Genomic DNA, 26,674 nt, shown 5'->3' with positions numbered 1-26,674 from the left:
CGGGGTCATAACTGCCAACACGTCGCCAGCTCAGCGACTTTCATCGAAAGTCAAATATTTGTGGAGCACGCAGAAAGAAAAGTGTAACGAAAGGAAAAGACCTGCTAGCCAGCCAGCCATCGATTGTCAGCCGCAAAATTCAATATTTGCTCATCCGTTCGAAAACGTTTAGCGAATTCTTGCGCGGGTTTTGTGAAAGTCCCCGGGGGCAGGGAGCAGGTTAAAATGGGCGTTGCGATTTCCAGTGGAACTTGGCCTCCACCGACAACGAATGGGGGCGATTGGCTGGCGAATTGGATTGCCATTTGGCTATCCAAGATCCATTGAGTCTGGGTCTATTGAGTCATAACCAGGGGCTCAAGTGGTTTGGGGAAAGAGCTCTTCAAGCTGTCCAGCGAAGAAAGAAAGAGTGACTTACTGAGTACATAGGAGAGTAAGCAGAAGTCTAGGGGATTCCCCGTGTTCTGGTCGAGTTCTAATCGCAACAATCTGTTTTACAAGCTTATTTAAGAACCGATTAGATATGCTGATTAATAACTATAAAATATATCTTCTTCAAGTAACTATAACTTTCCAGATCTTTTTTTTAAATTTTATAAAATATACATGGATTGTGAAACCATAGTGGCACAAAATTGGCAAGAAAAACAATGGTTTTTTAAAGTTTCAGAAATATGTCAAGGCAATGGCAGCTGAATAAAACAAAAATAGGTAATTATTATTTGGCGTGCTTGAGATCTGTGATCATCAATTACTTTCGACCTTCGGCTGTCATCAAAGATCAATTGTCTCTGAAGATGCGTATCTTGACATGGCTGACATGTAAATCCTTAGCCTTATAGAGCTTGATCAGGTCTTCGAAATCATCATCACCTCCTACACCGAATTAAGGTTTCCCCGATATATATCTTTCCGACCTGGTGATTTATACTGGCCATATAGCGGACCAGCAAAACTTTCCCAGTGGCAAACAATCAGAGCAAGCGAAAAATAGACATATGTGCGGATTGATCGTAAATAATTGCTTTATGGCCTTTTTCAGTGGCCGGAGGATTTTAACACGTCGCCCATCAAATGGCATAAAAATTCTTTGGCTTTTCCATTAATGACCGAGAAGTAAGATTTAGATAATTGAAAACCAGTTGCCCAGTTAAAAGGAAAAGCAGACGAAATCCAAACCGAATGGCAAACATAATATACCCTGATGTTTGTATTGTAATTGCGTTAAATGCATTAATTAGCCGGCCAGCGGACGAGAAAGAAATCATTGGAAACGACGTTAATTACCCGGCGGCTTATATTGTTTTGGCTGCTCGCCGACGGCAGCAAAAGCGAACTATTATTTCAATTGGAATTTAATTTCGAGAGTGGGCATTGTTTGTATTTGCCATTTTTAAAGCTGGCCTAAATGCGACTCGCCAGGGCTTGCAAAAAGATTTACCCCACGGCCGATCCCATCCCATCCGACCTTGAGAGCCAAACGAGCCATTAATGGCATCCCAAGTCACATTTGGTCTGGCTATGACCCTTTTCACGGTGTCAATAAACCCGGTTTCTGCAGAATCCATCTAGTTAGCGGTTGCCCCGGCATCGTCCACACACATCGCATCTTATCTTCCATCTAAAAGATCATCCAATTCCACCATCAGCGACACTTAAGCTGTTATCAATGTATCTATTTTCATTGCTTTTAAATTGCTGAGATGGCTATTATTGTCTCCTGTCTGCAAACGGGGCTGTAAAACTATAAATTCAATTGAAACACGATAAGCATCTGGGATTATTGTCTGTGTTTTAATGACTCGTAACACAACGTATATTTTTAGTTTTCGGTAACATAAAAATCGTTTTTCAACTTTGTTGATGTTTAAAAAAAAGTAAAACAAAAATAACACGACGAGGATGGGATTCGAACCCACGCGTGCAGAGCACATTGGATTAGCAGTCCAACGCCTTAACCTCTCGGCCACCTCGTCTTATGCAACCGTGGCAGCCAAATGCTCATTTCGTGGACCGCTTGCTTTACCGGCAAGCAGTGTTCATTCTTGTCGTTCTAAGGCTTAGTTTATATGCACTTTGTCTGAGAAAATGACAATTTCAAGTAGCAGACAACCAACTTTCAAGCAAGCAACCCATATTTTAGTATATTTTGCTGTTAAAAATAAAGTACTGAACTACATAAACCACCGCAATAACAATGTTCTAATGCTGATATGTACAGCTTGCTGTCGATAACAACGCAAATTGCTGTCCGCTCAGAATGAGTGGACTGTTGGGCCCAACTAAATTACATGACGAGGTGGCCGAGTGGTTAAGGCGTTGGACTGCTAATCCAATGTGCTCTGCACGCGTGGGTTCGAATCCCATCCTCGTCGACTCCTTTTTTATATTTGTAATATTCTAATTTACTTTTTCAATAGATTTTTAGCATAAAAAGTATATTTATGTACTTTTATAGTAATTTGATTTCAATAATAAGAACAAATAAAGAACCCTAAGCAATATATAAAATATATTGGCAAAGAGCATTTCAAGATCAAAGAACTTCTAAAAAATGTATGGTAAGTCTATGTAAATTAAGGACATAATTCGCATAGTCTATTAATGCAAAATATTTGCATACTCTCTTTGAAAAAACGATCTAAAACATCGAATTCCAAGATGACGAGGTGGCCGAGAGGTTAAGGCGTTGGACTGCTAATCCAATGTGCTCTGCACGCGTGGGTTCGAATCCCATCCTCGTCGGTTGTTTCTTTTTCTCTTTCTAATTTTATCCTTAATTTTATTTTATTGGTCTCCATATAAAATACATTTTTAAACTTTTCTAGGGTTAAAATCAATATACTTTTTTTAAATTAAAGTAATAATTAAAGAAATAAATGTAACTCAAAAGAGAGCAATAAAGCAAAATTTTTTTTAAAAAGGATATTTTCGACGAGGATGGGATTCGAACCCACGCGTGCAGAGCACATTGGATTAGCAGTCCAACGCCTTAACCTCTCGGCCACCTCGTCTTCGAAAAACTTAGTTGTGAAAAGTACTATTTCTGGACAAAACCTTTCCAATTTCTTATCAAGAATCTCTATGAACTGAAGCTAATTGAACCCCTTTGATAGGAGGTAATATGAAAACTAAACTGATAACACTGAGTTCCAATCACAGCCACACTATCCGGAAGTGCTTGTTCAATTTCTTTAGCAAGCTCTCAACTGTTTGTTTAATAATTGGGTCAATGGCATTGGCAAATTGAACTGCAAGCAACATCATTGGGCTTTCGAGAATTTGTTTGCTGTTAAAGAAAGTAGCTGAGTGTGGCTCGTGTGGGGCGAGTATTCAAGTGCAGCTAAGGGTATTTAAGGCAAACAACTCTTTTAGAGCTTAAAACCCAACTAATAGAATCAGAGGTATTGCGCGATGAAATTTTTCCATAAAGGGTATTTAGATACTGAGTAATTTGTTTACATAGTCTGTTTGGAGGGCGACTTCCTGAGGGGTTTTCAATAATTCAGAATCTCGTCAGCGGTCGTGCCGCTTCTGACCCAGTTCTCCGCCGATCTTCTGTCTTAGCTTCGATTTCTTTTTATATCTCCCTCTCTGTTGGTGTAAAAAACAAAAGTGGTTTACTTTAGATGGGCCATGCTCAAGCGATTGTGCCGGTAGCGAAGCGATGATGATGAGGCTGATGATTTAATACGCGAGCTTCTGCCTTTTTTAAATGGCAATGGCCATCAGCCGTGGTCCCAGCAAGCACGGCGTTTTGTTTGGGCCATGTTTGTGTCCAGGCTGTCAGTTGGTGTTAATGAACCCTTGTAGCCTGATAGCTGTTAGTTGTTTACGTTCCGAATACCGATACCAAGATAGTACTGCCAATTCTACACTGCACAAATCCACTGGTAGTACTACAATATGACTTACTGCATAAATAAAATGTACTAAGCTGAATATTAAATATATATAATGATATAAAACCATTAAACTAGCCAGGAGTTGAATGGTCGTATAATTGAACATAACAAGATGCCATGCTGACTTTCAAAGATTTTCGGGCAGTGCATCAACGACATTGTCACCTAACGTGGCTTCGTTAGGAAAGTGGCCAAGTTTGATGATCCGCAGGCACGCGCGTTTTATATTTAGCCCCACACCAGGGCGACTGCGATCCTCGCGCCTCGGGGCTTCGAGGAGCGGGGCTAGTCACGTGCACAAGGACATTCCAAGGCTAATTACGTGTGGCATGGGGCTTGGCCAAGTACTTCGGGTTCGGGCTTGGGCTTGAGCTTGGATGGTTCTTAGCTGGACTCTGGGATAGTGCCTTGAGTTGGGTAATAGTAATACACACATAGAACACGAACCGTTCGTTATTGTCGTCGCTTGTTGCGGCAGTCGCCGCAATCTGCGGCATGTATCTGTATCTTTTGCATCTGCGTGGATGTTGCTGCTCCTGCTGCTGCTGCAACCGCCGCTTAATTAGCTGCGTAATTTATTATTGCTCTAATCTCAACGCCGGCGCCAGTGCCGCTGGCTTTGACAAATAAACAAATTATTCATATTAGAATATTAATAGTGCCTGCAGGGGTTTATCTGCACCGGAGTATCTGGAGTATCTGGCATAATTATGACCTGTTTGACAGACTATTCTCTCCTGTCCCCTTTACTTGTTCCTGGCCAGCCTGGGATTCTTTGACTGGCATTACACTGGCTCTTGCCTGGTAATCGTTAGGCGGACAATAAAGTTGCACACTAACTAAATATGTAGGCACGCCGATGCAATCGCACAATTATGCTCAATTATGCAACTGGGAAGAGATCTTTAGATCAGCAGGAGCAGGTGCTTTAAGCAGGCACTAGGTGCTATCTGCTTGGTGCTAGGTGCCATGTGGAATGCAGGGCGGATATCATTGACTAATGAGCCCATCTCCGACTCAAACTCGACGTCTTCTTTTGCCCTGTCATAAAAATTAAAATGCATAATCGCGGGCGTTTCTCGCAGGGCTCTTGTTACACCAGTCGAGGGACCTTTTGCCGGTGTAATTAACATTGCTCGCGATTCCACCAAGCTGGCTAGCAAAATGCAGCAAGTGCATGTGGATATTTATATAATTTGCAGCTGGCAGGTTTATTCACAGTCAGGGCTAATTAAGCCGGCGTTTAAGCCGCCGGCAATTAGCCGATTTATCACTTGCCACAGAACCTCAAAATCATGCCCTTAGATCGCTGAGAAAGGCCCGGCAAATGCAAACAAACTTATGGCCCAAACACTCTGCTTACTACACACTTAACTACTTCAGTTCGCTTCTTCAATGCTGCGCATGCGCAGCTCCCGTCGACGGCGCCGTCGGCAGAGAGTTGGGAACTGGGAATGCGGGGATTCTGGCCAGGCCCCCTTATATAAAGCGTCGATTCTGGCCGCGATCACACTCATTTCCAGTTGAACGCTCCTGCCGACCAGTGGGCCAATTTTGATTCGTTAGCATTTCGATTAGGACTCTCCTGCCAAATTAAGCAATCAACGCATTTCACTGACCAGGTAAATTTGTATATAAAGTGTTTGTGGAAAAAGTGTGAAAACATCAAAAATCAAATTGAGGGTAATTGTTCAAAATTGCTGTGTTGGCTTAAAAATATTTTGAAGAAGATCACATACTAAGCAAAGAAATGGAAATATAGCGGCTTTACTTCAAAGTAGAATACAATTTAATAAGTAGATATTAGTAAACCAAAAGTGCCTACTTGATTTAATTAGGAATTATTAGCTTGGGTTATACTTTTTGCTCCGATCTCGGCCGGCTATGGAGGCTCCAAAGTACTGGCCATATTTATTCCGTTGTTCACCTGTGCTGGTGGGGGAAAATCCGCTGGTTGCGCAATTGGAGTGTGAGAAACTAGCTCGAAGCATGCAAATCAGCTTGAATGGGGCTTGGGGTCAGTCGGGGATCGACAGAAGATTTACTCACCGCCAATGCCATGATCCAATTACAGCTATCAAATGGGTAACCACATGTGGAGCATCATACTGATGCTGCTGGTGCTGGAGCAACTGGTGGCCGACTCTGTGGCAGCCAATCTAGCCCAGCTGGTGAAGAAGCAGAGCCAACAGAAGCAGGTACAATCCTCGCAGCCAGGACTGCAGGTAGGACAACAACAGCCGCAGGGACAGCAGATCCACACGCAGCAGTATGTCCAGGACGCATTGGGAGAGCAGCAGGATCTGAAGTCGGAGGACGAGGAGGAACACGATCCCTACCAGATGATGCAGGAGTCGAAACAGGAGTCCCGATTGCCCAACTCTGCCAACTATCCCTGGAGTCCATATGCCGCACCACAGGGCAATCCTTACGATGCCATGCCCAAAATGCTGCCCTTCATTGGCTACGCCCAGCCAGTGCTCATCCCCGTCCCGCTCTACCTGGCTCCGGATATGTTCTATCCCGCCTTTTCTGGCGCCAGCAACGATCTCGAGGATGTAGTGATGTCACGAGCCTCCGGTGGTCGGCGTCCTGCGGCCAATCACGCGTCACCAGCCCGCAATTCACCCATCTACTACGTAAGACTGCCGCCCACACCGTATATGTTCTTGCCCAATATGCCCACGGCTCCATTTGGCGGCGGATTCTCACCACTGCTGACCTACCAGCCTATGCCCTCATTCTCCGCCTACGGCTCCGTGTTCAATTTACCAGTGAACTTCCTGGCCAACGGAAAACCCACAGGAGTATACCAAATGAACGGATCCCCGGGTGAGGCGATGGGATCCCTGACACCAGGCTTGGGTGGCGGTGGATATGGAATGCGGCCACCGACGCCTAGTAATCCATATAGACCCATGTCGTCGCCTTCGATGGGTGGTTACGGAGGCTCCCAGCAGAGCTTTGGACTCGCCTCCATGCCGGTTCCTCAGCAGGACTCCAAGCTGACATCGCTGAAGCGTCCGTTCGTGTTCAACGGGCGTCCCGAGGACATCTACATCCTGCCAAACAACTTGAGTCCGCTCTACAACGAGCAGAGCTACTACTAATTGCACTTCAGGCAAATGGCTGTGGCAGCAACTGAAAGTATTACATAATGCATTTACTAGATCGTCTTTTGGATCGTAATAAAGCTCGAGAAAAGAAATTTAATAAAATATACACTTCGAAACTAAAAATGTTTTATTGGGTGTAGCTTCCAATTTGACTTCATACAACGAAATAGCTTATTTATATTATATTTTTGTATGTATATGTAATCTTCTCCATCAATTATATTTTGTATAAATTGTATATTTTTGGCCGAAAATATCAGATGGTGTAGACGAATAAATAGTAGTCATAATATCCTTATCAGCCGATCTCCTCGGACTTTAAGCGGTAAAGGCTTAAGTAAATGCAGTCGGCCACATATCGATGTAAATGCCACAAAAGTCAAGAGGAGTGCTCCGCAATCAGTCACCAATGGCTGCCACCTGGGCTGTCTTCCGCCTGATATACTCCTGATCCCCCAGATTGATGGCAGCTCCAACCAAGCCTCCCGTTTTCAAATCGAACTCGTAGACGCGTGGCACGCAATTTGGAATGTTAACCTTTTCGATGGCCTCGTTGGAGATTCCTACGGAGTAACCATCGATGTAAACCATGAGCTAATGCTAAGCCTATCGAACTTACCCTCAATGTGCTGGACAAGGGCACGCGCCACAGTTCCGTGGACGCACATCAGTACCCGGGTGCCTTGGAACACCTCCCGCCTGACCTCCTTCCACACGGGTTTCACCCGATCGACGCACATGTGAAGGGATTCCGCGAGGGGGAACTCCCCGCGAGGAACATCATCGAATATGGGATTGCTGCAAATGGTGTAGAAGTACCGGTTCTTCTCATCGATGGGCGGCGGAACGCAGTCGTATCCACGTCGCCAGGCCTGAACCTGCTCCTCACCATACCGATCGGCTACCATTCGTTTCCGGCAACCAGTCAGATTTCCGTAGTGCCGTTCGCACAGCCGCCAATCCTCCTTAATGGGCACATAGGCGCAGTTCAACTTGGAGAGTATCAAATCGGCCGTTTGGCGAGATCTGCTCAATACGGATGAATAGACCACGTCAAATTCCAACTCGGATTGGGCGAGCGCGGGAATCGCCACAGTCAGGGCCTCCTGGACGCCTAGTTGTTAGATAAATACGAAAGTTAACTGGGTATCCTAAACTAATTTAATCCTAATCTCACCGAATTCACTCAATGGCGCATCATGCCAGCCGCAGAATTTGTTCTCTATGTTGAAATCACTTTCGCCATGCCTCAAAATCACCAAGCGATTTGTCTTCGTCATAAATTGGGAGCTGGATGGGAAAGAGATACTATTGAAAGTTGCAGAAGTACCATAAGTATATAAATATAATAAGTGATAATATAAAAGTGTTACTATTTCCAAGTTTACTATTAAACTTGACTTTACTACTCCCAGTCAAATTTTAATGCAATTCAAGGACATTTTCGATGGCCCGCGGGTTTTGCTCATATTCCAACGCAGCGACACTTTATTCTAAGCTTTATCTAACCTCGCCTCTTTATTTTGCTTTCGGTTTATCCACCATAAAGTTTAGTGGGGGGCTTAGTTGTCCGGTTGGCTGGGGGTGAACTGCAATCTTGTGGAGGTGCTAGTAGCTCATGTCTGACAGCGGATGATAAGGGTACCGATTTACCGAGCGCCGTACAACCGAGACTCGTGACTAGAGAATTTGAATGTGTGCTCACCTCGACACCGTCCGGATGCGATTGAAGCGCGGTCCAGTGGCGGAAACCCGCGAAACCTCGACCAAAAAAAAAAAAAGGAAAAAAAACAATCCGAAATACGAAAGCACGGCGCATTCCGCACATACTTTTCGGCTAGTGTATCTGATAGATACAAAGCGCGGCAAAAACGCGCGCGGCTGGGCCAACATGACGAGACAAAAACAAAATATAATTCGCATTATCTGATGTCCAGACGGCAGCATAATCACACGAACACACCCCCACAAAGCTGGCCCATTCATTCACACAGATACTATTTGCTGGCACGGCGTCGTTTTGGGTTTTTGTGTTTTGCTCGCCACGTTCTCGTTCGCTTTCGCGTTTTCGGTTCGCGTTCGAATCCCACTGGTTCTCCCTCCGATTCTCTTGCAGATTCCCCACCTACATATGTGGGTACCAGTACCAGGTAGCCGAATACTCGGGGGACACCAGATACTTCCTAGACGTAAACAACGCGCGCCCACACCTTCGCCTTCGCATACTTACGCCTGAATTTCGCGCATTGTTATTCTCGTGGGTTGTATCTTTTTTCGTATCTTTTTGTTGTATCTCTATTTCGTTAGGATTTTCGCGTGTGTTTACTTGGTGTGATGTGGTTGCCTTTATATACGTTACAGTTTGCTCTTCAAGAACTTGAAGAAAACCATGGTCTTCCCGTTGCAGCTGCAGCCACCTCGTTCCTGTATCTTTCGGATGCCAATCCGCACTAAGCCCGATTCTTATTGGCAAACAATTTTATCGCGGCGCAGTTGGTTTTGTTGTTGTTTTTCATTTATTTTGTTGTTGCTTTTGTTTTCTGTATTGTTTTGCGGCTGCGGCGGATATTTAATTGTTTTGTTGTGCTGTCGTTGCCGCCGAACAGCTGATTCGCTGGGTTTTACGCTCAATTTCGAATCGCGACTGGGGAAAATCAATAATAGTAACATTTACTGAAATTTTCGTATTTGTTTTTGTGTTTTCGCCATAAAATTGAGTTAAAACGAAGTGTTTACATTCCAGTCAACATGGTTGTCTAATTGTAAGTAAATGCATATTAAGTACTTATTTCGATTTTGGGCCCTACTTATTTAGCATCTACGAAGTACTTTTAATTACTTGTTGCTTTTGTTGAAATGAAAGGTGAGTAACATGTTTTTGAAAAACCTTTTGACGACAAAAGTAACAAAAACAAAGTGGCTAATTTCATTTTTCAAATTTCCCATTACAATTTGTATCATCATTTCGATCAAGATATGTATATTCTGATCCGCGTCTTTCGACAAGTCGTTTTTAAATTTAGCTGGATTTATTAAATAAACTCACCTGAAAGCTGTTTCAAGTTCGCATTGTATAAGTAAAACATACAGGTATGTAGAGCCATGTTCTATATTTTGTTTTTATTGTGCGGTATGTCTTTTTAGATAATAAAAACTCTTTCAATTCTGCAGCTGCAACTGACGAAAACTGAGAAACTGGATCTCAAGAGTCTGCAGTCTGCTTACCTTTCTAAGCCAGGCTTACAAAATTAACATGTAATTCAAGAACCAACCAAAGAGCCGCGTATCTGACTTACAAGAGGATGTCATAAGCAGAGATCAAAACAAACACGATTTACGTGCGTTTTAATAAAAAAAAAACATTCGAAATATCTTAAAATATTGTAACCAAAAAAGTGCAGGGTACTTTAAAACTTTAAAATATCTCCAAACTTATCTGTACGCAATACACAATGTTTAGTAAATAAACAATGTTATAGTAAATAATACTTCATTTGAAACCTATTTCAAATATACTAGAATAATGTTGTTGCCAAATATAAATTTGTCCTATATTACCTTTGAATAAACTTTTCCTTTCTTATTTATTTATTTATATATATTATTTATTTATATAAATGGGACTTGCAGAACCTAGATATTATACAACAGACGGCTTAAGTTATGCCAAGGAATTTCAACTTCAATTTGTGTAATCTGCATTTGTCCCTATCGAACCAAGTTTTTCAATTATAGTTTTTAATTTCGGGGTAACGGTGCTCAGACAGCAGTACGCGTAGCGGGTATGACAACTTCGAGTCGAGATTACGATCTATTGCTGCTCCGTGGAGCGTTTGACAATGTGGCTCTCCCAGTCCATGAGACGGAGACGGAAGCCAAACCAAAGCCCAGACTGTGGCCCTTTGGTATAAAGGTTTTGGCCTAAGCCGATCGTGGTTCAGTCTGCAGAGCTACGCGCGTGCAAATCTTCGGTCTTCGGTCAGGGGTTACTGTGTGGAGCGTATTTGGACTAGATTGGCGAAGACAACTCCTATAGCCTGTGGTAGTGTATAGCGGCGAGTGATCAGGTGGAAAATGCATCTTCCGGCTCTTGATGACTTCTATCAGCGTCTTCTGTTTCTGCTGCCGTTCGCCGCAAGTGAGTACCGAAATGCAAGCCAGTGAGGTGTGTCGCGTCCAAAGAATACGATACGGCTGTGGATCACCTTGGTATTGAGACGCCATCGATAGCAGTCTGATCGTCCCCAGACAACGTGCCCCAGATCTTGAGATTTTCCGACCCGGAACCGACCTGTTCACCTATTGCGTAGCCTTTGCCCGTACGGGAATTTATGAGCCATCCCCTCCGGCTGAACCGAACTAAGCCAAACCGAACCGAACCGAACCGAACCCTCATATGTCACACTCGACGCCCATAAAGCTGTCTCATCGCGGTTCATCTAATGGATAGCAAACAACCCGTTGGCTGTAAATAATAACAATAATTAAATTTGCATCCACAAATGCCCCATGAAACCCAATGAGCGCGTCAATTTCGGGGGCGGAGTAGATGTCGAAGTACCATCCATTGTTATAAGAGCGGCGTGTGCGATCCATCGCTCGGAACAATGTAAACAAAAGGAGGTTTCCATGGTCCGGACCCAAAATCAAGCAATTATGCTACGCTTAGACATAATCCGTAGGCTCTGCGAAATAGCTGAAATTGCGAAGACGTTTTGGGAAATTGGCAAGTGCAGAAATGGCTCCAACGGCCTTCCTAATGGTTTGCAAAGTGACCACGTCCATTGGTGGTGGATGCTCTTGGGTATTTCGTCAAATATGGAAGCTTGCCCAAGATTGACCAAGAATTTGTGGGAATTGTAAAGACTTATATAACTTTGTTACAGATTTCAGGTCGACTGATTTCGACTACAAATCCCCGGAGAGGTGGCCGGAAAAATACCCAAATTGTGGTGGATCAGAACAGTCGCCCATTGCGATTAGCAGACGCAAGGCGATAGCCCTTAACTTGCCGCCTCTGGTTTTCGCACTTTATGATGAGTTCTTCGATGAGCTGGTGACAGTTAGGAATAGTGGACACACAGGTATTTATGACGGATTTCTAAATGAAAGGAAAAACTAATCCATTCCGTTGACAGTGGAATTTAAGGTTCCGACGACGATCTATGGCTTGAGGCCCTACGTAACAGGAGGTCTCTTGCGGGACTGCTACGATGCGGAGGCCGTGCACTTCCATTGGGGATCCCCCGAGAGCAAGGGCTCGGAGCACCTGCTCAATGGACGCCGCTTTGATCTGGAAATGCACATAGTCCATCGGAACACCAAGTATTTAAACTTTGAGGAGGCTGTTAAGTACAGCGATGGCGTTACAGTACTGGCGGTGCTCTTTAAGGTTGTTCGGGTAAGTAAAGATGCGGGATTTGTTTAACTAAGATTCACTTACCATATACCAATTCACTTTCAGTCGGGACCCTTCTTTTATCAGCCCGGACTCAGTGAAATCTTTGGTTCCCTCCTCCATTTGGGCAACTTTAACGCCAGCTACACTGTGCAGGAACGGCTCACCCTTGGATCCTTGTTGGGATCTCTTGACAGGGGAAACTTTTACACGTACAAGGGCTCCCTAACGACGCCACCATGCTCACCGGTGGTTCAGTGGCACGTGTTCGGTGAGGTCCTTCCCATTTCGCACCAGGATCTGCCCAAATTCTGGAACCTCCGAGATGAGCGCGGTCGGCCGTTGCTAAAGAACTTCCGGCCACTACAATCGCAGGAGAATCGACTGATATTCCACCGTCAACATATAGTGCCGCTGCAGCAGGAGCACCTGCAAGAACTGATATGGCTATAGCCATTAGATTAAATCTAACACCATCTCTGTAAATGAATTCTAACACCCTTTATTTAGATTGAATCTAACACCATTTATTTTTTTAAAAAGTAAAGTATTCTATATTCATTAGAGCTGATCATGCTTCTATTGGGGGAATCGAAAAGCCGAGCTACTAGTCTAGGGATTAGTCCTTCCTGCAAGCGAGGTAGGAGGCCAGCAATCCCAACTGCAAGGCGCAGAGAATCGTGCGTGGCACTCCCATCGGCATCTTCAAAATGGGTTTCGGCATCGCCTGACTGGGTAGAGCGGCAAAGTGCTTGACCTGTATGTTGGCAACCAGTGAGTTGCGATTCAGCTTCAGAGTCGTGGGCATAGACGACCACTTAGCTGCCGGAGCAAGGTGTCTGTCCACTGGCGCGGTAGTCATAGTGTGGAATTCATGATCCCGTCCATCGAAAGGTGGTCGTGGCACGCGTACTCGTGGATTGATAGGCGGATGGAAGGGCGGCGCCACGACTACTTTGCGACGCTGATGGCCCAGTCCCTGGTAATCCCCCGTTCTGTCCTTTTCGAAGCTGGTGTCCATCGGTGGCCTAGACTCCAGGTCTGGGTCAGAGCTGTATGGGTTATGACCCTTGTAGCTAACGCGACGATCCTGACCTCTTCGCATAACGCTGATCTTCTTACCCATTCTTTCCAGCTGTGCCTTCTGGTTTTCTATAATCTGACGTTGCTTCTCGAATTCGCTCGTTGTCTTAACGCTATCTGAATCACTAGATGGCTTCCTTAAGCCTATTTTTTGCTTCCTTTTGCTTTCCTGCTTACTTAGACTAGCTGGTGAAGATTCCTTCTTAGAATGTAAAGACTCATTTGGCTCGGCCATGGAGACATCCCTAGCGACTGGTTCAATCACGGCCTCAGTTTTTGATATCTTTTTACGCATAGGGACTTCTTGATCAGATGCTGACTCATTTGGGTCCATGGCTTCGTCCTTGTTCCCAAATTCGACGGGTGCATTTGTGCGGCGAGGCTGCTGTTCCTTGGGCGACTGTGGTTTTGTTTGTGGCGAGGGTGGTGGAACAGATTTAGGTTGATTCTGGAACTGTGGACTGCCTTCACGGATATGAGATTGTTTACTAGGCATTGTTACTGGCAAGGGGACTGCGGGAATTTGGTTTGGAGTGGGGTTATTTGGTTGCTCCGTGATTTTCTTAGCAGCTTCTGGATTGGAGTCCTCCTCAGACAGCACCTCATTTGATTCGTTACTCCTGCTTGCGGACATCACATCCAAATCATGTTGCAAGGCTTCCTTTAGTTGATAGTTAAGATTCTGCAGCTTATCCTGGTCAGATTCGCTAAGTGTTTCCATCCGCTCGTTGGCATAAAACTTCTTCTCGTCGGAATCGATCTTTTCATTGTTCATTAGCCAATCCCACTCGTGGTGGCCAGTTTCTCCGGTCTTGATATCGCTGTGGGGGCGCAAGTTAACCTCATCTTGGTTTTGATTCGGCCTTTGCTCGCTAATTAAGTTGATATTTTCGCTCTCGGCTCCGCTAAACTCTTTATTCTCAGCCCTTACTTGAACGAGTTCTCTATCCTGATAGGTATCCACATTCTGGAATCTATCGTCATGCTCTATCGGAAGCCTGGAGTTCCCTTCAATGGTAGTTGAATCTTCCAGTTCCGCTGAAGAATAAAGATGGTGGGGTTTATCTGTTTGCTTTAGTTTTTGCCACTCGAGCATCTCCTCGAGCTCCAAGTTCTCTTTGGTATAAGTACGGTCTTTTTTTCCTATAGCTGGCTCCTCATCCAGATCAAAGTCGTTTTCGTCGTGAAGTTTCATTTCAATGTGCTTCTCGGACTCCAAGGGCTCCCCGGAATCGGTGAACATAAGTTTTTTAAGCTTATTAGAATCTGATCTTAATTTATACTGATGGTTATCTGTTGCTTCTTCAATGGTTTGCTCTTCCTCCGCGTTGTATCCAACAAATTCAGATTTATCTGCCGAACTTTTCCATAGGCTTCTCTCGTCTTGCATTTCACTTTCAAGCTGCCTATTTTCTTCGTCCATTAGGCTTTTTAGTTTAGCAGATTCCTCATCTAGTTGGCTTCTAATTTGGGATGGTTCCTTCTCTGTTTGACTTCTTGGTTCATAAGCTTCTTCTTCCATTTGGCTTTTCAGTTGCAAAGACTCCCCCCCTTCAACTTGGCTTTTCAGTTGCGAAGACTCCCCTTCAACTTGGCTTTTCAGTTGCGAAGACTCTCCTTCAACTTGGCTTTTCAGTTGGAAGGGGTCCTCCTCCATTTTGCTTTTTGCGATTAAGTTTTCCATTTTTTCTTTATCACCGAGAGCTTGAATTGTTTGTCTGATAGATTTTATAAGATTTTCTTGTGCTTTAAAATTGTCCGCTTCTTGTTTATCAATCTGCTCTTTCAGTTGATTCACTTTTAAACGCTCCGTGAAATTTGTCTCCGCATCTTCCATCTGCTGGCTATTTTGTTTTGACGAATGCAGTGGCTCGGATTCGCAACTCAGATCCAGGACATCAGGCGAATCCTTCGTAGTCAAGCCACTGGGAATGCCTTTGCTGGCCATATGATCGGATTCCGCGGAAGTGTTCGTTATGTGTCCATGGCCCATCCTGACATTGTCATCCTCTTGGCCTGCAGACAATCTTGATGAAATTACTGTCATGGCTGCATCGCTAGCCATTTCGTCTTTCTCTAGCAAGAGCCGCACTTGGCGATTGCCTTCATCGATGTCCATTTTAAAGGCCACCCCAACATTACCCTCCCGTATGTCATTATAGAGCCGTGCAGCTTGCACACTCAGACGGCTTGGCATAATTTCGGTCTCAAGACATGATTCCCGTGACGCCACTTTTTCATGGTACGTCTCCTCGACGTCGTAATCGTTTACTTCTGTCCAGTCGTCCATAACCTTGAGTTGCTTAAAGTTTTCGTTCCCCGCCTCGGCCAATATCCTATCTAAAGCAGTCCTAAGTTCGGGCAGGCCTTGGTCCGTTTTTAGATCGTCCTTTTCATGTTTCAGTAAATGTGAAATGGATGAACTGCTGTAAAAGGCATAATGATGAGTTGAGGCTAATTTTAACATTAAAGTCTCTTACCTTAGATCCGGGTGGTTTCTCAGTGCTTCTACCATCAGTTCCGGCGGAGCCTCGCCTTGGCATATAAGATGGATGGCCGTGAAAAGCGGAAATCTATAGTTTTATAAGGATGTTTGTTAGGGTCTAAAAATGGATACACCTAGCTTATACATACTCGTGTTGCATAAGCCCATTCTCCAAAAATGCATTCACATTACTGGCCACCATGGGGCCCAAAAGCTTGCGGCCACTGTGGAGGTTTGCTTCTATTTCTTCAATGGTTTGGCCTGATGTTATGAGGCTCTTTGCAAATGTGACGTTTTTATCGACTTCAAATTAATGCAGTTGATATAATACACTTGTTAGTTGGTTTATATTCTTTGTACATACCTAAGCTGGAAGCAACCGCGTTTGCCACGCCACAGCTCTCATAGAATGTGGACATTTTGGACGAGGGAAAGAACGTCTTAATAAACCGCATAATTTCCTTAACACCCAAGTGAACAGCTGCCAACCGTGCGTTCTCACCCAGACCCAGACCATCTATGAAACCCGCTCCCAATGCAACGACGTCTGTGAGCGTTCCACACAGCTCCACCCCGTCAACGTCATTAACAGAAATAACTCTGCAGTTATTGGTTTGCATAGCAGCGATCAGCAGCTTGGAATGAGAATTATCGCTGCAACCGATGGTCACCTCACACAGCTTTCCCTGAGCCATCTCCATGGCACTATGTGCGGACATCATAGAGTAGCACGGGATATCCAGACTCTCGCTAATTGCGTGCGATACAAGCTCAATCCCCTCGCCATTCTCGCTCAACAATCCTTTGGTCATGGAAACAGCAAAGGCCGACTCCTTAACATTACCAGACAGAATGTTGCAGTAGGATTGCACGAACTCCAGCGGGGTGGAAAATACCAAAATATCTGCGTTCTGGGCAGCTTCCAAAAGATCATTCACAGCGATCTAATACATAAATATTTTGTATAATGCAGACACCAAAACATTGCAAGAATTTCCTTACCAGGTTATTGGGCAGCTTGATCCCAGGCAGATACTTGACATTCTCGTGACGAGTGTTTATGATCTCCGATAAAGCAGTGTCCCCAATCATTTCGTCGTAGACATATAAATGCACCCGGCTGTCGAAGTCTCCCTCCAAGACATTGTTGCTCACGACGGCGGCAATGGCCGAGCCCCTAGAAAGGCCATTTCAAAGCAGTTAAATGTGTGTGTTTCGTAATTGAAAGTACTTACCAGCCCTCAGCCCCAATGATGCATATTTTCAACTTTCCGGCCATCGATGCAACTTTAAATCAACGAACAACAATAATTTAGGGCCGAAACGCGACCAAATGACCGCCTGTGTGTTAACTGGATGTAGAATGCTTTAAATTTTTATTATGAATTTTGATAGTATAGAGTTAGGTGGCGTCCAAATGTGAAGTGTATAGGATGAATTAAGGTACTTGGAAGGCAAACACCCAACCTACTTTACGAGCAGGGACGAAACTCGTAGACAACACCGGACGCATTATCCATTCTGGTCTGCGCCCGCATTTCGTGCTCATGCTGCTCCTCCATCTCTGATATGGCGCGGATTTCGAACTCGGTGATAATTTGGGATATGCGGCTCTTGGCTTCCGCCGCCAGTTTGGGTGGCAAGCTTTTGACACTGATGCAGGCGCTCTCAAAGAATAGATCGTAGCTGTTTCTATGAGGAGCAGGGGTATCAGCCGCCGGTGGAGCTGCAATTGGTGAAGTGACTTCATCTCGCTGGGAGCTCAACCTTTTGAAGTACGCCGAAAGCACATTACGGTCTTGTTCGATGCTCTCGACAAGTTCCTGGCGGTTCTGCGGCATTGGCCTTGAATAGGGTAGCTGGCTTTTCTGTGGCGCTATGATGTTCCGTTTGATGAGTAGCAAACCTTTCCTCTCGGGCTGCAAATGCATAATTTCGTTTAAATATTTGGGCAAATTAAATATTTAAGAGCAACTTAGTAATGATACCTCTATATCTTCTTTAATGTATGAGGCTTCCTGCACTTCGTTGCCGCCGTGTTCAGGGGTCGTTTCATCATATACATTTGAAGTGCTCCACATTCTTATTTTATAAATATTCCGGCACTTAAGCCTTTAAATTGCATTAGCTGCTTCAATTTTAATAAACATTGGAAGTAAATACAACCGCTCTTTGGAGATGGCAGTAGCAGTAGCCTCCAGCCTATCGATAATCAGTCCGATACCATTTCTCGCACCTATTTTGAATAGTTTGTTCCATACATCTAAGAAATAAAGTATATTAGCATTGATCTTATAAAAATCGATAACATTTATTTTCAAATTTAAAATTAATGTATGCATTTGACTGTTGTATGCCTCTAAATCCATACTGAAGGACAAGGGATTGTCATGATGGGCGCAGTGCGAGGGATTCATTAGCTTGAGGGTTTGGATTCAGTGCGTCCGTTTGACTGGTTTCACTGAGGCCGCGAAGCTCGAGCTCACAGATCAGCTGCGATACCCGCATCTTGGCTTCCGCCACCAACTTTGGCGAGAGGGCTTTCACGCTGGAACTGACGCTTTCGAAAAACAGATCCACATGATTCTTCTCCTTGGGCGGTGGTGTGTGACTTAGGGTCCTCTGGCTTCCCATCAGCTCACGGAAGGATTCCATGAGTTCGTTTTTGTCCTGGTGGATCTGCATTAGTAACTTTATGCCGTCCTGCTTAGAGGCAGAGGAGGAGCTGTCACTGCGATTAACATGGCTTGACGGGGGTTCGGTCACCTTTGTTGTGCCCTCTGTCTCTGATAAGAACTCCTGTTTGGGTACTGTCACCTTCTCACTGGCTGCAGAACAAAGGCTTTGATCAGCAACGACCACCACGGGCATAGGCTCTGGAGGGGAAGGCGGCTCCAACTCGTGGTTTTCAGCCAAGGGCTCCATCACTACCAATTTACGCTGGTGATAATACTTGCTACGCTGCTGGCGAATCCGGAACTCCTGGACCGCTGCGCCTTCGCCCTTTGTGAGCAGAGCCTCCAGATTGCGCTTGTGCTTGGTGGTTCGCTCGTGCCGCACCAGGTGACATCGATTGCAGTCCATGGTGCACTGGCAAGCGCGGCAGAATGGCTTGTTAGGATCCTCGGCCGCCCGTCGGAGCCATGGATCGAAAATCTTGAGCCACTTTTCGCAGAACTTCTGGTTGTATTTGGGTTTCAGAGTTCTGTGCTCCTTGTCCCGCTTTAAAGATTGCTTAGAAGTCCGCTGCTTTATCATTTTGTCTGTCTTCCTACAAGCAATGCTTTCGTACAGAATTTGAGAGTTTCCGGGCTCAAGGACTTACCATTCCGAATCGGAGGTGTTTTCCGAGAAGCTCATTTTCGTCTTTTCGAAGTTGTTTACAATGGGTTGGTTGGTTTGTTATGATTTTGGGATCAGCTGTTTCAGCCAAGTGCTCATCGGTACATACTGATTATCGATAACTAGGCGCGAACATTTAAATGTGTGAATTATGCTTAGCGAACAAACATTAAGAAAATTATAAATAAAACTAATAGCTAGTACAATTATTTATTTGAGGTGTAATTTTATAAAGATATATACCACACAAAACATTTATATAGTAACATTTGTACATTATTTGTAGGTATTTACTCTATTTGTAAAAGGCATTTGTTGGTGGTCAAGTTATGAATTTAATTCTTGGTTAAGTGCTGCTTACAATATTCCCAAATAAATAGTGATCCAGCCACATGTACATTTAGAGAGCGCACTAAACCATACTGGGGAATTTCGACGGCGTAGTCCAAGAACCCAATTAGGTTCGCTGGTATTCCATGTTTTTCATGCCTGATGAGGGAACAATTATAATATTAATATGCTATCAAAAATAAGCTTAATGTGTTGGTTACGAACCCCAAAAGTAGAATGCTCTTCTTGGGAAACTTAAAGTCAACAAAGTTTGTGCTGTGTGCAGTTTGCTCGGCGCCAACGATTTTATAACCCTCCATTTGCTTTTCCAGCAGGAATCCAGCAAGCGATTCTGGATTCACTTCAAGTATGTTTAAAGTTTTCTCAGCAGTCATGCTAAAAAAATTCGATAATGATAAAGCAATATAACCAGGTTATTATGTTTGACGTTTATACCTTAAGTTTGTAAAATCGCTTTTCTCCGCCTGCGATTTCAGACCCAATATTAGGGTATTAACGCCCAGAACTTCACAGGTACGTGCCAATCCGCCTAGATTTGGCAATTTGTCTATGAGCGAGGCCACCACAATGAGCTCGTGGTCATCTCTAGCTTTGCTCGAAACAACAAAGTCACTCTCTGGATATATATCTCCGACGGGATTCATTTTTCGCTGCACATTTCCGTTTAATGCAGCCAAGGACGATGCAATCTCAGGTATCAGCACCGATTGTTTCCGTTTAAGCGTTTCAAGGGCGCGCTTTAATTTCATTCGAAAGTCATAGGAGCAACTAAAGAAACAGATGTTTTCATCAAATGGTGCATTCGTCATCATTAGAATGCAATCCGAAGCGGATGTCGGACATTGTTTGCCTAGTTCTGGTAACAAAAGTCGAGCTTCACACTGAAACTCAGTTAATTTTTCGCTCAATGTAACCTCGATGGACTTCTTCAGTACATCAGCTACTGGCATTTGAATGCTAAAAATATCAAAATATTAGTATAATCGTTCGGCAACAGGTTGTATAATAATCATTGCATTACCTATGAACCTCGCACTCGCTACAAAGCCGATGCAAAACCAATTGGGCTAGCAAACGAGTCTGAAAATTTGCTCCCATTGTGAGAGGCAACAGGACGTCAAAAACTTCGGCAAGCTGTTCATGGTTTATGCTTTCCCATCGAGTCAAGCAATATATGTGGACTACTGAGACAAGAGAAATTTGCTGGCTCGGCTTTAGAGTTTCCAGCAGCTTTAACTGGTCCAGCAATAGATCGATGCTTGGCAACATTTTGGAGACAAGGTACTCGTACATAAAGCTAATGTTAGGCTGATCGCTGGGGCACAAGGCGGCTTCCCACAGGTTGTCCGACCATTTCCATCTGTCGCTTAGGTCAAGCAGAGCTTTGCCTATTCGCATTTTCATTCTGTGCTCTTTGCAGTTTGCAAAATAGCGTGGTTTTCTTCTGGACAGGTCATTGTTCATTTTAAGCAAATCGTCACAGATAAAGCTGATATCCAAACCAGTACTGTTCTTCGCATATTGAATAAATTGCACTCGATCCATGGCTCCAGTATCCGAGATTTGCTCAAATGCGCGTTCAATGCTGCGGAGATATATTATTAACGTTGTATATATTAATTTCGCGAAAAAAATATTTATTCTCTTGCCGTGCATCGCCAGTAGTGGTTTCTCCCTGCAGCATTCTTTTTATAACAAACGAGGTGGGTGCCTTAATATAATCTTCACAGTCCATTGCACCCAAAAGAAAGGTGTTTTTCTCCAGAACGTTCACTACGCACTTTTCATACTCTTCTGACGAAAGATTTTGCACAGCATATTTTAAGATGGCTTGTCTGAGGATCAATGAATTAATAACTTAACTAATAATAGAGAATATTAAATACTCACGTTTCCCTGACCTTTAGTTTTCCCAAACGGGATATAAAGGCGGGCAACACATTCTCGTCTGCCAATGGTTTATCATGCGTGGACAATATATTTGACAGGGTGGCAAATGTTTCTTCAGTGCCCCGATCCAAAAGTTCCAGGGGATTTAGGTTAAGCACTTCTAACTTGCTCCACGTCGGAAGATTTATCTTTACGAAAAGATCCACAGAGTGCTCGAGCACAAAGGACTTCTCCTCTCTGGTCTGGCAATCCAATCGATTAAGAAGGTGCTGCTGCATCTGCTCTAGACTCACACCACTCTCAAGGAAAGATGTATCTAGATCATAGACAGAGCGATAGAAATCTAAATACTGTTCCGGATGATCCAGTTCCCGATGCAGAAATATGGGTAAAAGTCGCCACCAGCCATGTTTGGATTTTGGAACTGTTCGTATTTTCTCCAAGAACGCAACAAATACATCGTGTTTATAGTCCATTTGAGACACAAGTTCACAGCAACGAATGTTGAAACTAGCAATATGTTCTTCCAAATTGCTGCAATTTCTTATTTTTTGAGCTAGTTGTGAATGAGATTGATACCGGTCGATGGTATTGTACAAAGACTCCATGAAGAGAAGGTCATCTCCCAATGACAGGTTGTCAATCGTCGCCTTTAATGGGATTTTAATCAAATAATTTTTAAAACTTTTTTATGAACTAAACTTACACTTAAGGAGAATATCACATAATTGATGGCTTCACCACGCAAAACAGGATTTTGGAGGGAGCGAACGCGAGCGCCCAACTGAAACAGCAGCTCCTTGGAAACTACCGGCAGCTGCTTTAGCTCCCATGTTTGAAGCCAGTGGATCAGGGGGACTGCATGCCACGGAACGCAGACAAGCGCTTTCAACAAAATCTCCGCCGGGAATTGTGCACTGAAATCAGTTATTTGCTGCTTAGTGAGGCAATCGGGCACCTCCGGATTGTAGAGCTGCGTTCGATTGGTAGCAGCAAGGAATTGCGTTAGAAGATTAAAACGCGATATCTGTTCTAGGCTAAAATGGGATAGGAAGTACTTCAGGGTCCAGCGCAACACGAGGATGTTGTTGTCGCCCAGGAGGCGTATGCACAGAATCCTCAGCCAATCCAGCCAATCCTCACTCAAATTGTTAGACATCAGGCCCATGCGCGGCAGAAGGGTGCTCAAAGTGGGCAGCACAAGGTGGGACTGCTGCTCCTCCAGGTTCTCCATGATGCCCACATACGAGCTCCACTGAACCTCACTGCACTGCAGAGCGGCAAGCACTTCCTCGATCTCCTGCAACTTGTGCATCAGAAAATAAGCTGAGCGCCGATCATCGCGCACATCAGACTGCAGAAGATTCCGCGTTAGCACAAGCAGTTCCTGGGCGCATTCCGTTCCCAAGTTGTTGACGAAATCGTCGAAAAGGTGTACCAGGATCTGGGCCGCATGTGGTTGCCGCTCATTGCTCTGACTCAGCGACCAGAGCTGCTGCAGCACGAACTTAGCTTCGACACGCGGAAACTTCCGTATATGAAGCTGCACGCAGACCAGTAAATTGGCCACCAGTTGACGCCGGCTGGCCGAATCCTCACGGCTGTCGGCAATCACCACGGAGACCAGTTTGTGAAACACTTTTGGGCCAAAGCGGACGTTATACTTGCTGTTCGTCTGCAACAGGTTGTGGATGCACTGCAGCACCCGCTTCAGGGCCAGCTCGTTGTCTTTGTGCATGCACACCAAATCGTACAGCATGTCGTCCAGCTCAGCGATCTCGCCGAGCAAATTCTGGTTTTGAATATACGTTTCCACAGCCTGGACCACAGCGTGAGTGGTCGTGGCCGTGGTGGCTCTGGTCGTGGGCAATGACATGGCAGTGCCTTTTTCTCGCGATGAAGAACACTCTATAACAACCCTCTTTTTAATTTAAATAATGTCAACATCAACCAGCTGGGAGAATTAGAATTTCGCCATTCCTCATGTTGTGGTGAAATTACTTGCAGACGATTAATATCGAACATTTCATATTCTTCATCAAGTGGTGAAATCAATTGTAGACGAATAATTTCGAAAAGTTGACTATAAAATATGACTTTTAGAGGTGATGTCCAATGATTAGAACGACTATAGTCTTATCAATGGAGGTGTGAACGTGCATAACGACATTATTGCTCAATGTGGTTAGAAGGTATGAAATTATTATTTTTCAATGAACCGATATACATTTGTGTGTTTACCAATATATATCGATTTGCCCAAATTTGAAAATTTTCCGTTCGCGCCTTTTAGTCGAGAAACTCGACTATAGCGTTCTTTACATTATTTTACTAGAAAATTTAAAAAATTCAAATAGTTTTATATAATAATTTGGAATTCGGTGTGTAACATTGTATTAAAAAGTTAAAATGCTCCTTATAAATCTGCCATGAGTTTCCACTTTATTTCTTGCCCTTATTTGATTTGTCTGGATCCGTGAGAGATTGCTTTAGTTTTTCGCAGACATCATTCAGAATCTTATCAGCCGATTCTGCCGCGGCTTTTTCTTTTGCATCCTCAATTTTCCTACACATCTCTGCTTCCTTTTTTCTTTTTCTTTTCTCCGCAACCTGTTTCCATTTTTTTTCCATTTCAGCTAGCTCCCTTTCTCTTTCCTTCCTCTTGCACCTTTCAGCCTCTTCCTTCTTTTTTTTCGCTTCATTTCGTTGCTTGCACTTCATTAGTTCTTCCTTCTTTTTCTCTTCCTCCTTCAAACGCTTGGCCTTTTCAGCAGCTTCTAGTTTAGCTACTTCTGCTTCTATTATCTTAAGTTCCTCCTCATTCCTTTTCTTCTCTTCAGCCAACTTGCATTTCCTTTCTTCTTCCAATTTCCTGCACTTTTCAGCTTCCTCTTTCCTTCGCTCTTCTTCCGCCTTCCTGCATTTTTCAGTTTCTTTCTTTTTTTCTTCAGCTAATTTGCACATCTGTTCAAACTCTTCTCTGCACTTCCTTTCTTCTGCTTCCGCTTCTTGCATTTGCCTGCACTTTGAGATTTCGTCATCTTGCTTGGGACATTCTTTCTTCGGACAATCATTCTTCGGAAGATTATTCTTTTTCGGACAAGCCTTTTGCTTATCTTCGAACTGCTTACATTTTTTGGCAAGTTTTTGCTTCCGACATTCTTCCGCTTGCTGGAGCTTTTTGCATTCCTCCTTTTCAGCCCTCTCCTTGCAGCTCTGCTCCAGGGCCAATTGTCTGCATCGCTCTTCCTGATCGCGTTCTTCCTTGGTCTGCTGACGGATGGTGAACAGCCGGAAGGTGATCTTTTCCGCCGACATGGCATTAACCAGCACCACCGATCCTTTCTGACCCGGCTCCAAGATGTCCATCTTGCCCATCAGCTTCAGGCCCGACTGCATGATGCGCCGAAAGTTCAAACTGCCAATCACCATTTCCTCAACGAGGAGTGGGTAGATGCCGCGAAAGAGCAGAGAATGAGCCGCCTCGGATTCGTTACCCGTGAGCATGACAATTGGACATGGCGGCCTCATGTGACTGACCATTTGGGCCACCATGGAGCACGGACTGGCCACCACGATTGCCCGGGCTTGGCCCACTGTGGCCGCCTCCGCGATCGCCGTGGTAACTGCCGAAATATGGTCGGCAGCACTGGTTCGGATTTCCCTTTTGAGGCTGTTCTGCAGGCTTTCGTACCATAGAACTGCTTCTACTTTGGCACAGATCCTGGCCATGCATTGGACGCACTCCACCGGATACTTGCCCTTGGCCGTTTCACCGGACAGCATTACGGCATCGGAGCCATCGAAAATAGCGTTGGCCACATCCGAGGCTTCGGCACGAGTGGGTCGCGGCTTGTTCGTCATCGACTCCATCATTTGGGTGGCACAGATCACCGGCTTACCCACCTTGTTGCACTTGGCCACAATCGATTTCTGGGCCAGGGGAACATCCTCCGTGGGTATCTCAATGCCCATATCACCTCGGGCCACCATTATGCCATCTGATTCACGGATAATGTCGTCTATGTTAATCAGACCTTGGTGGTTTTCAATCTTAGAGATGATCTTTATACACGCTCCAGCCGGTCCGAGAATTTGGCGGATTTCTTTCAGAGCATTTGCGTCTCGTATGAACGATGCGAAGATGATGTCCACCTTCTGCTCGGCCCCAAATTTAAGATCCTGCTTATCCTTCTCCGTTACGCTGGGAAGATCTACCGGAACTCCTGGCAAATTGATTCCCTTGTGGGAGCCCAGCTTGCCACCGTTCTCCACCTGACAGATCACTTCATCTCCCTTTGCTTCCTTCACGATCAATGCAATCAATCCGTCGTCTACAAATATCCGATTTCCTGGTTTGACCAGTTCAGGTAGCCTCTGATAATCCACATAGATATTCTCCTGTGTGCTCTTGTCTGCCAGCTCCTTCTTGGTGCTCAATGTCACTTTGCCTCCGGTCTTGAGCTCTATCTCAGCCCTATCATTGCCACCTGCCAGTTTGCCCGTCCGGATCTCCGGACCCTTGGTGTCCAGAGCAATTGCCACAGTTCTGGGCAGACCCGTTTGCTCCACGTACATGGCGATGGCCTTACGAGCCGCCTGTATCGTCTGGCAGTGGTACTCGTGGGAACCGTGAGAGAAGTTCATACGCACGACCCGCATCCCAGCCCGGATGAGCTCCATCAGCTTCTCCGGGCTGTTGGATGAGGGTCCAATGGTGCATATGATGCTGCTGAGGGGGATACTCAGGGCAGGTGCTTGGTACTGCAGTCGCGACTGGTAATCCAACTGGGAGGCGAATGGTCCGCGGTCCAGTCGGAACTTCGGTGGTTTCTGGAAGAAATTCATTAGCGGATGATTGACTCACAAGCCTACCAACGTCCTACCTTCTCTTTCTTGCATTTGCTGGCATAGCAGCGATATCTTAGGTTTGACAGGCAAGTGGAACATATGGGCACTGTGGACCCTTGGCTAAGGATTCTTGCGTATGGACGAATTTTGAATAAATTTTGAATCACCGAAACAAAAATAAAATGTAGTGTTACCTGTCAAAAACGAATAAAATCCATTGGCTATAGGGAACTGAAAGTGGATCTCCTACCCA

At 44.7% G+C, this 26,674-nt stretch overlaps 8 protein-coding genes and 4 non-coding genes across 24 annotated transcripts; 4 read left to right on the top strand and 8 right to left on the bottom strand.

Moving 5' to 3' along the window:
• Positions 1-1,894: 1,894 nt before the first annotated feature.
• Positions 1,895-1,976, bottom strand: Trnas-gcu. Its single transcript has one exon. It is a non-coding gene; the product is annotated as a tRNA-Ser (tRNA).
• Positions 1,977-2,293: 317 nt separating this feature from the next.
• Positions 2,294-2,375, top strand: Trnas-gcu. Its single transcript has one exon. It is a non-coding gene; the product is annotated as a tRNA-Ser (tRNA).
• Positions 2,376-2,663: 288 nt separating this feature from the next.
• Trnas-gcu lies at positions 2,664-2,745 on the top strand. Its single transcript has one exon. It is a non-coding gene; the product is annotated as a tRNA-Ser (tRNA).
• A 187-nt stretch (positions 2,746-2,932) lies between these two features.
• Trnas-gcu lies at positions 2,933-3,014 on the bottom strand. Its single transcript has one exon. It is a non-coding gene; the product is annotated as a tRNA-Ser (tRNA).
• Positions 3,015-5,399: 2,385 nt separating this feature from the next.
• Positions 5,400-7,379, top strand: LOC6729088. The gene is made up of 2 exons (XM_016174934.3): positions 5,400-5,527; positions 5,980-7,379. The coding sequence occupies exon 2, from the start codon at positions 5,987-5,989 to the stop codon at positions 7,013-7,015; it is 1,029 nt and encodes a 342-aa protein (XP_016035737.1). The 5' UTR covers positions 5,400-5,527; positions 5,980-5,986; the 3' UTR covers positions 7,016-7,379.
• On the bottom strand, positions 7,126-9,769 carry LOC6729087 (phosphoglycerate mutase 2). 2 transcript variants are annotated; one of them, XM_002104372.4, is made up of 4 exons: positions 9,381-9,769; positions 8,199-8,311; positions 7,641-8,135; positions 7,126-7,584 (listed from the first exon to the last, which is right to left on the bottom strand). In XM_002104372.4, exons 1-4 carry the CDS (start codon positions 9,410-9,412, stop codon positions 7,421-7,423), a joined length of 804 nt encoding a protein of 267 aa, XP_002104408.1. In that variant the 5' UTR covers positions 9,413-9,769; the 3' UTR covers positions 7,126-7,420. The 2 variants fall into 2 exon arrangements, with proteins under 2 accessions (XP_002104408.1, XP_016035734.1); XM_016177268.3 differs by having other exon boundaries at positions 9,252-9,502.
• On the top strand, positions 9,645-12,985 carry LOC6729086 (carbonic anhydrase 15). 10 transcript variants are annotated; one of them, XM_039295400.1, is made up of 6 exons: positions 9,645-9,783; positions 10,029-10,111; positions 10,193-11,159; positions 11,908-12,105; positions 12,160-12,422; positions 12,486-12,985. In XM_039295400.1, exons 3-6 carry the CDS (start codon positions 11,096-11,098, stop codon positions 12,870-12,872), a joined length of 912 nt encoding a protein of 303 aa, XP_039151334.1. In that variant the 5' UTR covers positions 9,645-9,783; positions 10,029-10,111; positions 10,193-11,095; the 3' UTR covers positions 12,873-12,985. The 10 variants fall into 10 exon arrangements, with proteins under 10 accessions (XP_039151334.1, XP_039151336.1, XP_039151335.1 ...); XM_039295402.1 differs by having other exon boundaries at positions 10,166-11,159; XM_039295401.1 differs by having other exon boundaries at positions 9,646-9,783; positions 10,045-10,111.
• LOC6729085 lies at positions 12,906-17,420 on the bottom strand. 2 transcript variants are annotated; one of them, XM_016177267.2, is made up of 6 exons: positions 17,223-17,420; positions 16,990-17,164; positions 16,352-16,931; positions 16,137-16,290; positions 15,983-16,075; positions 12,906-15,928 (listed from the first exon to the last, which is right to left on the bottom strand). In XM_016177267.2, exons 1-6 carry the CDS (start codon positions 17,264-17,266, stop codon positions 13,039-13,041), a joined length of 3,936 nt encoding a protein of 1,311 aa, XP_016035733.1. In that variant the 5' UTR covers positions 17,267-17,420; the 3' UTR covers positions 12,906-13,038. The 2 variants fall into 2 exon arrangements, with proteins under 2 accessions (XP_016035733.1, XP_016035732.1); XM_016177266.2 differs by having other exon boundaries at positions 12,906-15,925.
• Positions 17,336-18,211, bottom strand: LOC6729084. Its single transcript, XM_016177265.3, has 2 exons — positions 17,976-18,211; positions 17,336-17,906 (listed from the first exon to the last, which is right to left on the bottom strand). The coding sequence occupies exons 1-2, from the start codon at positions 18,066-18,068 to the stop codon at positions 17,460-17,462; spliced, it is 540 nt and encodes a 179-aa protein (XP_016035731.1). The 5' UTR covers positions 18,069-18,211; the 3' UTR covers positions 17,336-17,459.
• Positions 18,212-18,273: 62 nt separating this feature from the next.
• Positions 18,274-19,471, bottom strand: LOC27206698 (protein suppressor of variegation 3-7). 2 transcript variants are annotated; one of them, XM_039295393.2, is made up of 3 exons: positions 19,313-19,471; positions 18,754-19,258; positions 18,274-18,690 (listed from the first exon to the last, which is right to left on the bottom strand). In XM_039295393.2, exons 1-3 carry the CDS (start codon positions 19,345-19,347, stop codon positions 18,376-18,378), a joined length of 855 nt encoding a protein of 284 aa, XP_039151327.1. In that variant the 5' UTR covers positions 19,348-19,471; the 3' UTR covers positions 18,274-18,375. The 2 variants fall into 2 exon arrangements, with proteins under 2 accessions (XP_039151327.1, XP_016035730.1); XM_016182504.3 differs by having other exon boundaries at positions 18,274-19,258.
• A 52-nt stretch (positions 19,472-19,523) lies between these two features.
• Positions 19,524-23,710, bottom strand: LOC6729083. The gene is made up of 7 exons (XM_002104368.4): positions 22,277-23,710; positions 21,571-22,220; positions 21,330-21,515; positions 20,702-21,265; positions 20,116-20,637; positions 19,885-20,055; positions 19,524-19,818 (listed from the first exon to the last, which is right to left on the bottom strand). Exons 1-7 carry the CDS (start codon positions 23,444-23,446, stop codon positions 19,665-19,667), a joined length of 3,417 nt encoding a protein of 1,138 aa, XP_002104404.1. The 5' UTR covers positions 23,447-23,710; the 3' UTR covers positions 19,524-19,664.
• Positions 23,711-23,842: 132 nt separating this feature from the next.
• On the bottom strand, positions 23,843-26,644 carry LOC6729082 (pyruvate kinase). The gene is made up of 2 exons (XM_002104367.4): positions 26,457-26,644; positions 23,843-26,403 (listed from the first exon to the last, which is right to left on the bottom strand). Exon 2 carries the CDS (start codon positions 26,251-26,253, stop codon positions 24,013-24,015), a length of 2,241 nt encoding a protein of 746 aa, XP_002104403.2. The 5' UTR covers positions 26,254-26,403; positions 26,457-26,644; the 3' UTR covers positions 23,843-24,012.
• Between the last annotated feature and the right edge of the window lie 30 nt (positions 26,645-26,674).

Source organism: Drosophila simulans, chromosome 3R (genome assembly GCF_016746395.2).
Source record: "Drosophila simulans strain w501 chromosome 3R, Prin_Dsim_3.1, whole genome shotgun sequence".
NCBI lineage: Eukaryota > Metazoa > Arthropoda > Insecta > Diptera > Drosophilidae > Drosophila > Drosophila simulans.
Note: the sequence above shows the minus strand (reverse complement) of the source record. Positions and strands in the feature narration are given on the sequence as shown.